A 16840-nucleotide genomic window follows, 5' to 3' on the forward strand; every position below is an offset into this window, starting at 1 on the left:
TCACTGCTGTTGTAACCCAAGTTAAGACCGCACTTCTCTTTTGCAGAGAAGATAGACCTTAATGCTCCAGTGTCATTGCTGCTCACAGCTTTTCAAGTGGCAGTAGAATGAAGACAGACCATTGTCCTGTCAGTTTTTACTACTCCTCTTAGTACCATTATGCGCAGTAGTGGAAACTGACAAGAATCAGTGGCTCTTTGAGAAAGCAATGAACAGCAGTGGAGGCAGGCATTTGAGCCATTTGGGGAGGAAAGCCCAAGAACAGAAGTTTGGGAAGAGGTAGATTAGCAGAGACACTCCCACTACCATCATCATAGTAGCCAACAAACCACAATGGGGTATAAATGGTGCGAGTATTGAAACTGTTACTGCTTGCTTCAAGCAGCCAGAGTGAGTCAGGTTATGTCAGGTTAACACTGCAGTTAAATACCTGGGGCTGGCCCGTGTTATCTGACTCTGGTTTGGTCTATGTGGCTGTTTAATTGTGTAGATACTCAGGCTTTGGGACCCTGCAGTGGGGGCATAGAGTTACAGCTACTGTTAGTGTGATCATTAGTGAACATGGAAGAGCTTGTTCACTGACTGAAATTTCTAGGCAATAAACTGAGTTCTTAAGTGAGGACAGCTATTCAGTGTCCTGTCCAAGGGATTGAATGCATGCACAATAGGAAGATTGCTGGTACTTTGTGGCAGAAAATGACCTACAGCTGTATCTTTTTCTTTGAAGCAAAGATATATGAAATGCATCATTGTCTTAGCAGCTCATGCCATATCTTCGACACTATGATTCACACTCAGATATTAGTCCTTTGCTTGATTTGTATCCTTATGCTTTAGTAGAGAATATACATACATGGCCATTTAAATTAAAACTCAGTTTTTAGAGAAAATAAACATATGTTGGATGGGTAAGTTAGGGCCAGAAAAGTCCATTTGCCTATTTGCCTCTGGTGAGGGGGAAGAGGGAGAATTAGTGGAAGTAGCTTTTGCAGATTATTTAAAAAAAAAAAAAAAGTTTATAGGCTTTACAGGTGTGAAGATAAACTTTGCATATTAATACCAAGTGTAAAGCAGTACATTGTTATCTTATGTCTGTAGACACGTGACTTTAATGCTAATGCTGCTGCTCAGAGCTTTCCGAAGTTGTATCAGAGTGATCGCTGACAAGACCTGTCAGTTTACATTGTGGTTGTTTATAACCTTGTGGGTACATAGTGAAACTGATGAGAACAAGTCAAGTTTTATTCTGTAGCAGTTTCTTTGGGAAGCTCTGAGCAGCAGGTGAAGGCACTAGAGATATTGAATAGAGAGGAGGAACTTAAATTGGCAGCTCTGAGAAGGATAGAGTAATAGAAATGACCCCGTTGCATCAGCCAGAGTACGATTGGGCATTTGAGCAGTCAAAAATAATTGGTCAATTGCAAACATTGGTCAAATGTGAAAAATGGTCAAATATTTTAAAGCACTAATTTGTTAGACAATAACTATAACAAAAGGAGCAAGACTTTATGGTCTCCAGTAGGCTTAGCCTTAGATTCTTATGCCTAATTACAAAAAAACAAGTTTTGTAACTGCATTATTTTAACTCAGAAAAATGCAAAACATAATTAAATGAAGTTCTAAAAAATGAAACTGTTCAGTCTTGAATAATTGACACATTCTTTCATTATTGCTATGTTGCTATGTTTGCTTTTCTTTTGTAACAGAAATAAAACAAACATAGCAACTATAAAGGAAGTCATTTTTAAATGTTGTTCTGTGCAGGCAGTAGTAGTATACAGAGGTATTAAAAGAATTTCTGCTGTTGCAGCTAGACTGCAAGTTGGGCATGACCCTTTCCACCATGATCGAGAAAGTTGTTTTGATTCAACTGCTGGGATTGCACTCTGGTTGTTTTACAACTGAATGGGATGCTTCTTGCTTTATAATTTGCTACTTCCATCAGACATGTTGGTTTGTGTGCATGTCCTTTAACACTTGCAACAGCCACTATGAGGTCACCAGATGAATCAAATTAATCGTCAGAAAGGTCTTGGCCCTAGTAGTATGGATCAAGAAGATAGGCAGCATTATGGGCAGGACTGATCGCTTGATTTTTTTCTGTGATATTTTGTTTGTCTTTTTCCCGTCAGCTTTTGTATGTGTACTGTGTTCAGTATTCTCACAAATGTTTTTCATGTTCAAGAATCATCTTTGGCATCAGACAATATAGAACTATAATTTTCCGTATTCTGAATGGACTGAGCTCCGAGTTCAAATAGTGAAATGAATTTTGGATATGCATCCAAAAGACAGCATCATCAAGAACATGAGTGAGGATTACTTGAGGGTAGCACCCAGCCACCCCTTTTGAAGAGTCTGCTTGCATATTGGAAGATCTTTGAGGCATTTAATAGAAGGAGCCCCATTGAGTATGCAAGACTTACTCAATGTGGATGAAATTGAGTACTTTACTAAATGATGCAGAGAATGGCTGCTGGTACTTTATTTTTGAAAAACTTGACAGTGCTTTTTCACTTTTCTCATATGTGATGAGAAAGTTGTCAAATCTTCAACATCACCAATGAAATGCTGCCTCCTCAGAGCAGCGTGCTCATAACACAGAAGATGTGGATACTCATTTATCAGCAAAGACTAAGCTGCTTTCACATTAGTCATGTTCTCAGTCACAACTGAAATAGCCTTCTGTGTGGACCCAATTCATTTATTGATTGTCAGCAATATTGGGCTGCGTGATTATGCTCAATTGTGCATTGGAATGAGTAAAACACTGGTTGTGGAGTTGTTACCATGAAGTTGATGATGTTCTCACTGTGAATATTGCTTCATCCATCAGATACTAGAGACAGATAAGATGCTTGAGGAATAAGAACACCAATTCTTTTTCACATCCACTTTTGGCATTCAGAAGACTTTCCTGAAAGCTGTTTCCTACTTCGTAAATTGGACACAACTTATGAAAAAAATCTAGTATATAAGGATTTTTTTCTATATGAAATGGTTTATTGCTGGCATTAATACCTCTAGTGAGCATATGGTCAGGTTTGTTTTTCTGGTCCGAGGACACTATCAAAAAACCTTTTAATGCCAATTTGATGAACATATGAAGACTTTCCAGGAGTAAGGAATTTTTGATGCTAAAAAAGATGGAGTAGCAAAATTCTTAATATGAAAAAATGGAATTCGCTTCACTTTCATTGTTACTTGTATCACTATCTTCATCAAAAGATGCCATGCTCTGTGATGCAGCTGCTGAGGACAAAGTAGAAGAAGAATGCACAGAAGAGAAATGTTGATGTAGACCAGTTTTATGTTTCTTGCTGTTTAACTGCAATAATTCTTCTTTGACAGTAGCTTTACATATATCACAAGAATTTAACAAGCACTTCTCCTTTCTATCTACATGTATCACATAGTCAGAAGCACAGTAGTTGTGTTTAGCTTTAATTTTTTTCAAAGTTTGTGGAGTAAAAAATTTCCATACAAATAATTTTTGGCTTTCACTGACTCTGTGTATATTATGATGTCACTGTTAGCATTCCAGAAGTAGTGAGACATTAATATCTACATTTATGAAGTATCTCGTGGATTTCAATCAACCGGTAACCGTGCAGTTCTGTTTCTAACGGCTGCTATATCAGAAGATTCTAGGCACTCAATGTTTTTGGGCATGCTGCCCTCTCCCTCCCTCCCAGGAGCCTTACAGATTAGATGGAGGGGAAGGGTGGCAGGCAGTCCATCTTCTTGCAGCAAATGCAGTGGACTAATAAGCAGCTGCAGGAAGAGAGGGTCTTTACAGAGATGTAATGTTACACCTCCTTCATTAGCCTAGAACTTTGCATATTATCGGCAAAGTATTGCTGGGGATACATGTGCGGTATGAAGGGGATTCTTGTTGAGGGGGAGGAGTGAGGGTTTTCTTACATGGGCATTTAATGTAGGTTATTGGGGGAGGGGAGTATTACGGGGGTTTAATAGCTGTGTTACTTTTGTTTAAGGGAGAAGCTTAATCGCTGCACATCTTTGCGTAGAGGAAGGAGGTTTAGTGACTGAACGCCCCACTCCCTTTTCAGTTAATTTCTGTATGTTTGCCTAGTCACTTTAGATTGTAAACTCTTCAGGGCAGGGGCCGTGTCTTACCTTGTTTAATGTGCTTTTTGTAAACTGCTGTGTGTGTTGATGGCATGGTATTCAAATAAATCTACACATACATACAATGTTTGTTCTAGTATATTCCAGCCAATCAAGATGCTCAACTTTCAGTTAGTTCACCTTTTTCCCAACAGGTGGCATTAGTATGTAGTATAGTAAGTGATCCAAACATTTAAGTAGGGCTTCTTAACAGATGGCACCATGATTCAGTCAAAAATGTAGGTCACTACCTACATGAGGGTATTCTTGCTGGAATACTTAACTATTTGACCATGCTCAAATAATAGTCAATTCACCAGTTTGCCAAGCCTAATCCAGAAAGTTGAAGGAAGGGCACACCTTCCTTCAGTCCCCTGTTGCAGCAACCAGGAGTCTGAGTGAGGTGTAAAGAAGCGGAGTCCCTCCACCTTATCCTGCTGGCAGCCAGGAGGCTCTGAATGGGAAGAGGTTGGGGAGAAACAGAGAAAGTTTCTTCAACCTTTTAACATCTGGAGGGTTGATTGTGTGTGGTGTTAGTAAGGATGTATTTATTGTCCATCTGTTAGATGAAAGGTGATTCAAAAGGGGTCTCCCTAAATCCTGCTTGAGAGTCTCTTCCCATACAGGGATGTGAGCCCTTGCCCGTTCTCAACATGGGGGTGGAGGGTTGGACTTCTTACTAGGGTATTATAGGTTGTAGATCTCGCTCAATCTGTTTTATATGGCTCAGTCTATCTAGTACACATCATACTTCCAAAGCCCTGGAATAAATGTTTCATGAAAAAATAAATCAATAAAAATCAGGCTGAATAATTTAGTGTTTAGAGCAGGGAACAGTAGGCACTGTGAGTTTTGTTCCCATTTTTGCCACTGACTCAATGTGTGACTTTGGACAAGTCTGCTTCATCTTATATATAGTGGTGTCCCTTACAGTCTCATGAGCAGATACCTCAGTTATTTTCATGTAATAAATATAGAGAATTAACTGAGATGTATCAGATATCACCATATAATGGTGGGTAACTTAAAAAGTTAAATTTTATGTCCATAGCACACATAGAAAGGGATATCTACGCATGGCTGTAAAACCCTTGGTGATTTATTGTTTGAAAAGCCCTATATAAGTGCAAATAATTTAACGGATACCTGGGGAAGTTTCAACATTTCTGTGCCGGTTGATAGTTTTTTATTTATTTTGTATAAGTTGCCTGCAAACTATGGCTTGGAGTCTGCGAACTAGAGTGCCCAGAACAGTGGGTTGGGGCCTGTTGGCAAACTTCAACGAAAGGACATTTTCCCATTTATTTAAATGGGGGGAAATACATCTCCCCTAATTCCTCACCTACCCCCTTCCCCCATTCCAAATGGAGTGTGTACAGACAGACACAGGGATTGAGGAAGCTCTTCATAAAGACATGTTTTTAGGGTGGATGATACTTGTTTGTCTCTAAAATTCCTGAACACCATCTGCCTTTGAAATAAACAATTTTAAATAAAATCATTTCAGCGTGCATTTAAAAATATGCAGATAAACTTATTTATAAATATTTTTCCTATTCAAGGGTACTTTGCTATTTTTATTTAACTGGTTCACAGGGAAGATGGCAGTCTCCATGAAGTCAATGTATCTTTCCATTTTTATTAAAACAGATTTAAAAAAATGATTTTACACATGCTAGTCAAGTTTCAGAATTACACAATCACTGACGTTTTCCTTTTACAAAATGAAATAGATTGGAGAATGTGAACCAGGAAGTTTGGAGATATTTCATCTAGGAAATCCGTGTCAGACCAATTTATCTTCCTTTGGCCTACCAACATCGGAAAAAACAAAAACAGCAGCCTAGAATTTTTAACTACCCTATCTATAATCAGTTTGTTCATTTCCCAAGAAAGCATGCAACTACACCGGACCCTCGCTAGAACGCGGGATTTGGGATCCATGCGCAGTACCACTTTAATGCAGGGACAGCGTTATAGCGGGGACCACGTTAAAATTAATTGCAATTAAAGTATTTAAATTTGGGATCCATGCCCACCAGCGCGTTATATGCGAATTCACGTTATACAGATGTGCGTTCTAGCAAGGATCCGGTGTGTTACTGCTGGGTCCTCAGTTTCAGCGCCTCAGGTGTCAGTGTTTGAGTTAATTTGTAACAAGCTCTTAGGGTCTTACCAAAGCTCATTGAAGTCAATGGGTGTCTTTCCTTTGACTTCAGTGGTCATAGGATCAGGTCCTTAGTTGTCTAAAAGAGAATATTTGCTCTCATTCTTAACTTGTGTTATGCTGGCCATCATAATAAAACTTTTTCAGTATCTTCTAAAATTATCTGGCCATCTAAAACTTGTGTAGACATTTTCCTACTTCTCATGAGTATAATATGCATCTTTGTTGACTTGCCTTAAATGTCAAGATAAAAGACTTCTGTCAAAGCACATACAACTAAACTGCCAAGAGGTAAGATCCAGTGTTTCTAGCAGGCAAAGTAGTGTAACAGTTGTACTTAAAGCTGAACTGCAAAGCCAAAAATTTGTCCCCTTCTCTTTATGGTGTTATCTGTGTTACTATTGCAAGCTGCACTTTTAGGCGCCCCCCACCCCCCCTTTAGTCCCTTTGATGACGGAACTAGAATGGTCAGTTTATCTGCTTTGTGTCATACATAAGCAAACTATTAGGTTTGGATTTTACAAAACTGCAGAGGAGTGTTTAAATATTTCAAAATAAAAATCTGTTAATGCATTTAAAATTTTTATCATAGTCTTTGTTCTAAACAAATCCTAAATTTCAAATCTAAACTAAATAACAAAACCCTTCAAATTTTTAGGTATGAAAGGGGAACATATATTAATCCTGACTTTTTTTTTTAAAGTGTTACTGAAAGCTATGTTCTCATCAAGATGACCACTTCAAAGGAAAAAAAGGGAGAAACTGGAGAACATCTGCAGCTTTAGTAGATTTCAATAGCATTTCCATCATGGTACTGTTAAAGGAAAACTCCAGTGTAATAAGAGCAATTGCATCATGTAATTACAAAGAAGAAATCAAGTGTCTTGTATATAATAAAATAAAACACACACACAAAAAGGACATTCTCTGTGTAGTGATCAGCTTTTGCTGTTAAAGTATTCTCTTATTTAATTAACTGCTGTCCAACATATTACAAATCATTGGTCTTTTCCTTCACACTGTCTTATTTCACAGTGTATCTTATACAATGATCTCTTACGATTTATTTAAATAGCAGATTCGGGAAATCCAATTTGTTATCCTAGTTAGACATTTAGGTCATGTCTATACATACAGCATTGCAGCAGCGCATATAGTGAAGATGCTCTATGCCAATGGGAGAGAGCTCTCCCATCGGCATAAAAAACCCACCTCCACAACATAGCACCGTGCACATGGATGCTTATGTCAGTGTAGCTTATGTCACTCAGGCAGTGGAATGTTCATACCCCTGAGCGACATAAGTTCTGCTGACATAGGCTGTAGTGTAGACAAAGCCTTAAAAACATCTTGGATCCTCTCCTGCTGAATATGGCATTCTGAAACATATCTGGAAAGGTCTCAGGTTCCATATCTGTGGGAGGCTATTATACTAAGTAGGAAAACTACCTTGCTCAGTTTTTAAAAAAAAAAAAAAAAACAGTTCCACAGCTCAAAGCGGAGTAGTTTCACTTGGAGAGCTTATTTAAATAATTTTTATTTTGGAGAGTTTCCTGCTCCTGTTACAAAACCTCAAGGATTGCATTCAGGTAATGGTTTTTGTTGGAGTCATGAGGAAATATAGTATAAGCCCCAAAGGTGTGAAGACTTAAACATATGTGTAACTTTGCACATGAGTATTCCCATGGGCTCTCTGCCCCAAACTACTCCACAACTTGAATCAGTGGGGCTGTTCTCACTGTTTATATTGGTGAAACTCTACCCAAGTGTTTCAGGTTGCTCGTGTATATGTGCCTAAGTCTTTGTGGATTTAGTGCTACTGCGATGAAAGTATTAAAAGAAGCAAAATGGATCTGGTGTTATCCCAGTATTCCAGAAAGGAGAAAAAAATGTGTACAATTTAGTATTTGAGTCTTGCTAGTGGTTTCCCATTTGCTGAGAAAAAATCTGTTTCAAATATGTAGTTGACTGTAAACATCTTAGTAACAGTTTTAGAAAATTACATACCATACAAATACTATTTATTAGCTACATTCAAGTGAATCTAATTAGCAAGAACAAGATAATAGAAGGGAGAAGCGGAAAGGAGGTGGAGAGAACAGGAAAGGATACCATATGCAATCCTCATGATACAGACTAACACCTTATTGCTGTAGAGTGTCTTTACTATATACTTCCAGGAATGAAGACTATATTTCTTCAAAGGAAGCCACGCTCTGACTTACCAAGAGGAAAACTCTCAAGACTTACTAGGTCATTGAACTTGTACCAGACACTAATAGGAAACTTTCTTCTGCTTTCCATTTCTTTGCAGTATGATTTTTTTGTGATTAGTGTGGGTTTGAGAAGTAGATAAGTCCCTCAGTTCTCTGTTATATCCAGGAATAAATAACAAAGGATCACATGATAAACTGAAGATCAAATTCAAATTAAACTAGATAAGTATTGCCGGAAACCTTTATCTAATAACCACATGGCATATGTCTGTGGCCTGGTCTACAACTACAAAGTTAGGTCAACATAAGTTGCTTTGCGTCAACCCTATTTGTGTATGTGTCTACGGACTACATTCAAATTTGTCTCCGGCCGACATAAGTGCCCCGTTACAGCAACACAGTAAAACCACCTCCCCCTATGGCATTGAGTCCCGGTTGACCTACTGAGTTTGATGTAGTGCAAGTGTAGACAGTGTGTGACCTCTGTTGATCCTAACAGTCTTCCAACAGCTGTCCCACAATGCCCTGTTCCCTGCTGCAGTAGCCACTTCAGTCACAATTCTGAACTCGACTGCTAGGATCACAGACTGGAAACCACCCCCACACCCTATTTAAAAACACCCTTTGAAGTGTCTTTTCCTGATTGCCCAGCCTGATGAGCGCACCTAATAACTCTCCTTTGAGTGTGCAACTGCCCAACCGACCATGCAGGTGCCACACACTAGACTCCTCCATGGAATAGACAGGATGTATGTATTTCCTGGGCCTGTGAGGAGAAGAGGCTATGCAAACATTGCTATGGACCAGCTATAAGAATGAGAACATCTACGAAAAGATTGCACAGGGGATGCAGGCAAATGGGTATGAAGTGCCATGTGAAAGTAAAGGAACTACAACAGGCATATCACAACAGTTGATCTTGTGCTGAGCTGCTGACCTGCCACTTTTACACCAAGCTGCATGCCATATTTGGCAGAGAGCCCAGCAGCTGCAAGCAGACCACCCTGAAAACTTTGGAGGAGTCTGAGACCCCCTGCCCGTGAACAGTGAGGAGAAGAAGCGGGGAAGATGCAGTGGAGGGATCCAGTCATGCCACGAGTCAGAACCTGTTAGTCTCCACCACCATCTAGCCAGTCCTGCCAGCCAAACACAGATGAGCCCAGTGAAGGGGAAAGAACCCTGGGTAAGTGTGTGCATCCATTTTCCCTTGCAATGTTTTACATTTAAAGATGGCACCCTGCCAACAAGTTAACAAGACACAGATATCAACTTTGCATTGTTTTACTCGTAAGAGAGGAGGTTGTGGTACAACAGAGTAGAGTTGGTATCTGCTTTTCATTTCCTTATTGGTTTAGGCGGGGACAACTTGGTGGAGCAGTTTGTTTATGTACATAGGGTATCCTTCCATGACATCTCAATTAAACTTTCATGCAGATACTCTGCAATCCTCTCCCAAAGGTTTCTACGGATGGCTGCCTTATTTTTCCCTCCACAGTAGGACACTTTCCTGTGCCATTATGCAATGAGTTTGGCTGGCCACCAGTGCATTAAACAGGCTAGTGGCATACAGGTCGAGACAGCAGTAGCAGCTGTGTTCTCTGTGCCTTTGTTACCTTCAAGAGTGAAAGGTCAGCTAAAATCACCACTGCCTGTGGTAAATAATGCCAATATTCAGTGCCATTTCCCCTATACTTGTACCCATGGAATAAGGACCAAAATTTTGATTCAGACAATCATAAATCTTTACTTCCCCCCCACTCTTTTCATGGTGGCTCATACTCTCCATGGCTGGGGCTGGAGGTCAGTGCTGTGCAAAGTCGCTCCAAAGCTAAAGTGTTAATAAGCATGTCATATTAAGTTTTTTTTAACCTGGAATAAGGGAAGGGAGTTCTGAAATTTCTTTTTCCTTTTCCATTCTGACTGCAAATCCAGTGATACGCTTCTCTGTTTTAATCACAGCTGCTGCCACTTTGGCCTTGATGGGTGCCCCTGCTACACTCTCAGAACACCTTAACTTGATGAGAAGGAGAAAGAAGAGGACATGTTCGGCAAGATCCTGCAAGCCAGTGCTGCATCAGACCATGAACAAAGGGCATGGAGGGCTGACATTGCAGACAGCAAGAAGAGGGATAGAGTGGACAGGAGACAGGCCCAGGAATCCCAGCAGGAAAAGGAGAGGGAAATGCACCAAGACATAATGGGGATTCTGAGGCAGCAAACATAAATGCCACAGAGCCGACGCTGGTTGACATACAGGTCCAGCAATCCCGGACTCCTCACCCTTTGCAGTTGTCTGAGAATTGCCTGGTACCAGCTCCCTGCCTTCCCCAACATTCCATCTGGTCTCACGGGCCACCTATTTACCCCTACTATTCCACGCCAAGGGACAGCAAGGAAAACCACAGCTTCGCATATGCTGACCTATGAGAGCCATGGCTGGTGTATGTGTAGCCACAATTTTAATTACATTGCTATTTTTTTGCACATTATTTTTTCTGAACTGTTTTTACTACTCCAATACATTTCAATTTTTTTTCCAAATAAAATGTTCTTTATTAGTTCACAATACATGGTGCAGAATACATAGTGGTTCTCTAAGCACCCAGTACTTGAGCTCTTCTAATGGCCCACTTGTCTGCCTGTCCAGACAGTCTCTCCACTTCTGCCCTCCACTCTGGGTGCAGATTTTCCCCTTTACCTCACAGTTACTATGCAGGACACAACAGGCATTTCTGACCATTGGGATATTTTTCTCACGGAGATCCAATTTAGTGAGTGAACACCACTCGTGTACCTTTAATCTATCAAAAGCACATCAAACTGTCATTCTGCACCTGCTGAGTTGGTAGTTGAATCTTTCCTTGATGCTCTTCAAGGTGGCTTATGTATGACTTCGTGTGGGTACTTCTGGAGGGTAGGCACAATGGTTGAATTTAGTAGTAAAAGCTTTAATCTCTGTCCTGTAAGATCAGAGAGGGTGAACATGTGGCTTACCCAGAGGCTCATCCCTTATGTCATTGGACATCTGCAGTGGCATTTGGCAACCTAATTTAGAAACTCTTTACTTTCAGAGAGATTATAGAGATCTGAACCTTGCTGCTTTTCCCAATCTTTTCTGCCTACGTGGCCAATAAAGATTACATTTCACATTAATAACTTCTGTGACAGAGGCTCATTGGTGACAACTGGCAGAAGGGTTCACTTTTCTCCACAGGCTACTCCTCTCTGAGACCTGACAAACTCACTGGACCTAATACATCACTTTTATGGTATTTATCAATGAAGGGTGAGGTCTGTACTGCAAGTTTGTAACTTACCAGTACTCATACACATTATGAGAAATGTGTATGGATAATATTTAAGGATTAATATAACTATATTGAAAAATATTCCCTTATGGTCTTGGAGTAAAAGTTAGTCCCCAGGTAACCATGTGTCTTGATGATGACCCGTTCATGTGGGAGGGAGTTGTCACCCCACCCTGGGTAGCCAATTATGTGACATGTTTGATTGCCGACCCTTACCCCATCCAAGAATAGTCACTGGAAAACTACCAAAGACAACTGCAAACAATCAAAACCACTTGGAGGTAAGAAGGAGCATTGTAACTCGCCCTGCCTGTGAATAAAGACAAAAAAACTTGATTCAGTATATGTGGGGGTGGAGAAAGACCCTCTGCATCCATTCACTGAGGAGAAAACTTGTTGAAAGGGGGTGCATTTCATGAAAGATTAGATCTGCAAGAGAATGAACTTTGGGGTCGGGGGGAGAAAACTACTTTATTTGATAGGAAAGTAACTTAATTGTAGGCCCTAGTTTGTATTGTATGAATTTATTTTATATTGTAACCATCTGTTTTCATCACACTTTCTTGTTTTTAGTGGAGCCTCTATTCTTTTTCACTTAAATCTTTTTTATTATGAGTGCTCACAAGAGCTGTGTGTTATAGAGGAGTGGTGATTTAAGGTAAAACTGGGCAACTGGGCTACATTATTCCTGTGGGAGCAAAAGACCTGTCATTTCTATGAGCTGCCAGTGTCAGGGGCTGGTTATCACATGGAAATGCTTCAAGGGGGCTCAGGAACTAGGGTGCACCTCTTGTTAACCTGCAAGGTGAAGTGAGGGCTGGCATAGCCTGGAGGAGGTAAGGAGCTAACCCGGAGCTGCCACAGGCAAGACTCACTCCTGCTGTAACAAGGTGACTCTCAGCTCTGGGTACCCCAAGAACCATCACAACCGCCCTTCTCCCCATTTGTCCATCTAGAATATTTGTGTTATGCTATATCCCCCTGTGATGAGGCATTATGCCAAAGTTGATTGAACACTTGTAAGGCATGTTTTTTTAATAAAAAAGGTAATCTGTTTTAAAGGAGTTGAATAGGTCTGATATGGCTTCCATAATGTAGAGTCTGAATGAATATCAGTTGTTATACAGGAACATTATCTTCAAATATGAATCACTTACATTGTGATAAGTATTTAGATAAACTACTTAGCCTGAGTATGGGTACAGTATGAAGATGTTTTTTAATTTTGATGAAGTGCCACTGATTCCTATTGTAAAGTTAATAAATTGACAAGGACATGAAATATTAGCTTTTACCGCTAGAAAAACTATATTGCTTAATGACTGGTTTCAGAGTAGCAGCCGTGTTAGTCTGTATTCGCAAAAAGAAAAGGAGTACTTGTGGCACCTTAGAGACTAACCAATTTATTTGAGCATAAGCTTTCGTGAGCTACAGCTCACTTCATCTCTAAGGTGCCACAAGTACTCCTTTTCTATATTGCTTAAAGCAATAATATCCAATATGTTGGTACAAATGACTGATATTCTTAACATTACAATGGTATGTTAATGGACATAGCCCATTTTTTTTGAAGTCCAAAACTGTCCACACAGACATTTCAATATCTGAAATTATAGTGCTTTAGCTTTTTGTTTTAACATTGCATAACATTTGTGAATTAAATTACTGACTTTGTTGTTCTTCTACAGAGGTGTTATGAACATAAACAGTACAGAAATGGGCTGAAGTTTTGTAAACAGATCCTTTCTAACCCAAAGTTTGCAGAACATGGAGGTGAGGCTTCAGATGGCATATTTTAAAACTACCATAGCCTGCTTATTATATGCTTTAAGACAAGTAATACATATTTTAAGAGATTTTCCATAAAACTTCATAAGTCTTTCAGCATCTTTTTGTTCATCCTTTGGATAAGTAATTTTAAGGGGAAACTGATGAAGTACAAAGTGTAACTTTTGGAAACCCTGCATCATAATGTGATACTTTATTGCTGATGTAACATTTTTAATATCTGTCCTTAATCTTTTTCTCTGTCTCATATCTGAACAATCAGTACAGTATTTGGGGAAGGGGTTGGGTCGAACAACACACACAAATTGCGGTTAGAATTATCTTCATCCTCCAGTGAGGGGGACACAGTTTGGAAGAGAAAAAAGGGTTTTTTGCCACCCAACTTTTTTTTTCTTCTTCTTCTTCACTCTTTCTGTTGAACCTCTTTCAAGTACTCAAAGGAATTTCCTTTTTACCTGTTAAACTGGCATGACTGTCCTTTTCTGGAATCCACTTTAAATGACTCCCTTTTCTGTTAAAGAATGGACTATTTAAACAGACATGGCACTCCTTTCCAGTAGAGAAAGACTATGTCTGCCTACCACTGTATACAGGGAAAACCGACGTGCTTTAAAGTAGGATACTGGTTCCTTTTATTAACTGATTGTTTGAGCCTCATCTGCTAACTGAATAAGCTATAAGTGTAATCTTTTGGACCTGAAAATAGAATAATTGGAATCTTTGTGCTACTAACTTTCCTGAGTCTAAAGTCTTATGTATGAATATTTATATGCATTAAGTTATTAGTTTATATCAGGGGTGGGGAACATACGGGCCAAATTTGGGTCTCTGCTTCATTTCATCCAGCCCGTGGCAAGTCACCGCACTGTGGGCTGGAAGCCTCCTCTCCCCCCGGATGTTAAAAGTCTGGTCAGCTCCCAGAAGCGACCGACATGTCCCTGTAGCCCCTGGAAGCAGGGGAGATAAGGGAAGCTCTGTGCGCTTCCCCCAGTACTAGCTCCGCAGCTCTCCTTGGCCGGGAACCATGGCCAATGGAGCTGTGGGGGCGGTGCCTGCAGACGCGGGCAGCATACACCATATATATATGCCGATGGGACGGATATAGCAGCCCCTTTGGGGAGCAGCGCGGAGCCAGGGTAGGCAGAGAGCATTTACTATATAAACCCTCAGCCCGTCTCACACCCAAACTCCATTCCAAAGCCCACACCCCGAACCTCCTCCCGCACCCCGGCCCTGAGCCCCCTCCTGCACCCCAGAGCCCACCCCCACCCCAGAGCCCACACGCTCAGCTGGAGCCCTCCCTCCCTCCCACACCCCAGCCCGGAGCCCCTTCCCACACCCTGAACCCCCTTTTCTGGTCCCACCTGGGAGCCTAGAGGAAGCCCCGAGTCTCCGCACCACCCCGTGGGGCTGTGTGGCCCGCAACTGATTTTTTTCTGTGGGTCAGTGTCCCCTGATAGAAAAAAGGTTCCCCACCCCTGATTTATATAATGTCTCTTGTGTTTAATAAAATAATAGATTGGTATCAATTGAATCCTAATGTTTTTTAGAAACTCTGGCAATGAAAGGACTAACGCTGAACTGTCTAGGGAAGAAAGAGGAAGCATATGAACTGGTGCGTAGAGGCTTACGGAATGATTTAAAGAGTCATGTCTGTATCCTTTTTGAATATACCTTCCATTTGTGAATGCAGAGAAGGCTGTTGTTAGAGTAACTGATTATTTTATAGAATGTGAACAAGAGCTAACATCTATCACTGTTCCAAAATTGAAAGTGTACAACTGGTACTTTTTAATATGCATATACGTATACAAGTACATTTTGTTTAAACTTTTCTTGAACAATTTCATACCTAAATTTTGTCACAAAGCTATCCTTCAAAGCACAAGCAATTAAATACACATTCTTGCTTTTGTGGGAAGAATTATAGTTGTTGAATCAAAATCATGCTGTTCTTTTCCATTGTATTTGGAAGTGTAAACTTTTTCCTTCAGAATTGCTTGCTATGGCCCTGATTTAAGCATGTACTTGAGCATGTGCCTAACTTTAAGCACACGATTATCCTATTGATGTCAGTGGGACTAGTGACATCCTTGAAGCTTAAATACATACTTAAGTGTGTCCCTGAATTGGGGCCTGTATTAGGCAAGTTTAAAAAATGCAGGTAATGCAAGTTGATAGTCCTGTCAAACAGTAGGAAAATGAATTGCGATAATGTCCATCCATCTCTCTCCTTTCCACCCCCCACCGTGTTCCTGTAATATCAATTGGTGAAAAGCTTTATATCATCAGTTTGAATGTTCTAGTGGTGTTACTGTCTGTTACAAAGCTGGATTGATTATTTATTTATTACTTATTATTTTATTTATTTTACCTAGTAGTTACGCTCTTTCTGCCTTTCTGGATTGATTTTCTTCACCCTCAAATGCAGTAGTACCCTTAACAAAGTTTTCCAGGCTGGCATGTCTATGGTCTTCTCCAGAGGTCAGACAAGAAGTATGATGAAGCTATCAAATGTTACAGAAATGCACTGAAATGGGATAAAGACAATCTTCAAATCCTGAGAGATCTCTCTCTGCTACAGATTCAAATGAGGGATCTTGAGGGTTACAGGGTAAGTAGAGTATTTATATTGTTATTGATTTCCAGGGAAACAGAGCAAAGGGTTAGTGCAATAATTAGTAACTTGCATACAGTTTCCTCAGGTTAAAGACCATAGGAATCAAAACATTAAACGCTTATATGCTTAACACTTAGACATTCATACTCAGATATGCAGAAGACTACTTTTTAATAACTTTCATATAAAGAATATAATTTCCTAGGTTATCTTTCTATTAAAGCAGAATTGTTCACTGGTGGACACTTTGAGTGTTGTCTAGTCTATAAGTGTCCCAGGTGTTGATAGGGCTTTTACCACTTTCTTTTGGATACTGTTCTGCTGCCTAACAAAGTTTACTATCAGGAAAACTGTCCTGGTATTCAACCAAAGTGTTTTCCTTTCATAACTTTCTCCCACATATTCATCCCTGTTATTCCCCCTATAAGCCTCTATCTATTCCTCTCATTCCTTGGTTTTAGATTTTCAATTGTTCATAGACTGTTACCATGTTTCTCCTGTTGATTATCCTGTAGCCAAACTGAACATATTTCAGTTTTCAACCTTCTATTTTCCTTTTAAGCCAGTTTCTTCAGCCCCTGACTAAATGTGTTGCTCTTCTCTGAATTCA

General features: G+C 40.0%; 1 protein-coding gene and 1 long non-coding RNA gene across 3 annotated transcripts in view; both read left to right on the forward strand.

Moving 5' to 3' along the window:
* The window catches only part of NAA15 (N-alpha-acetyltransferase 15, NatA auxiliary subunit), a 61228-nt gene that overhangs the window by 8824 nt on the left and 35564 nt on the right, over positions 1 to 16840 (forward strand). For both annotated transcript variants that reach the window (XM_037897227.2, XM_037897228.2), the window contains exons 2-4: positions 13511 to 13595; positions 15161 to 15265; positions 16067 to 16224. In XM_037897227.2, the coding sequence (XP_037753155.1) occupies positions 13511 to 13595; positions 15161 to 15265; positions 16067 to 16224 (348 nt within the window). The remainder of the gene's footprint in view (positions 1 to 13510; positions 13596 to 15160; positions 15266 to 16066; positions 16225 to 16840) is intronic.
* LOC122465593 lies at positions 3937 to 11477 on the forward strand. The gene is made up of 2 exons (XR_006290536.1): positions 3937 to 9697; positions 10474 to 11477. It is a non-coding gene; the product is annotated as an uncharacterized LOC122465593 (long non-coding RNA).

This window comes from Chelonia mydas, chromosome 4 (assembly GCF_015237465.2).
Source record: "Chelonia mydas isolate rCheMyd1 chromosome 4, rCheMyd1.pri.v2, whole genome shotgun sequence".
Taxonomy (NCBI): Eukaryota; Metazoa; Chordata; order Testudines; family Cheloniidae; genus Chelonia; species Chelonia mydas.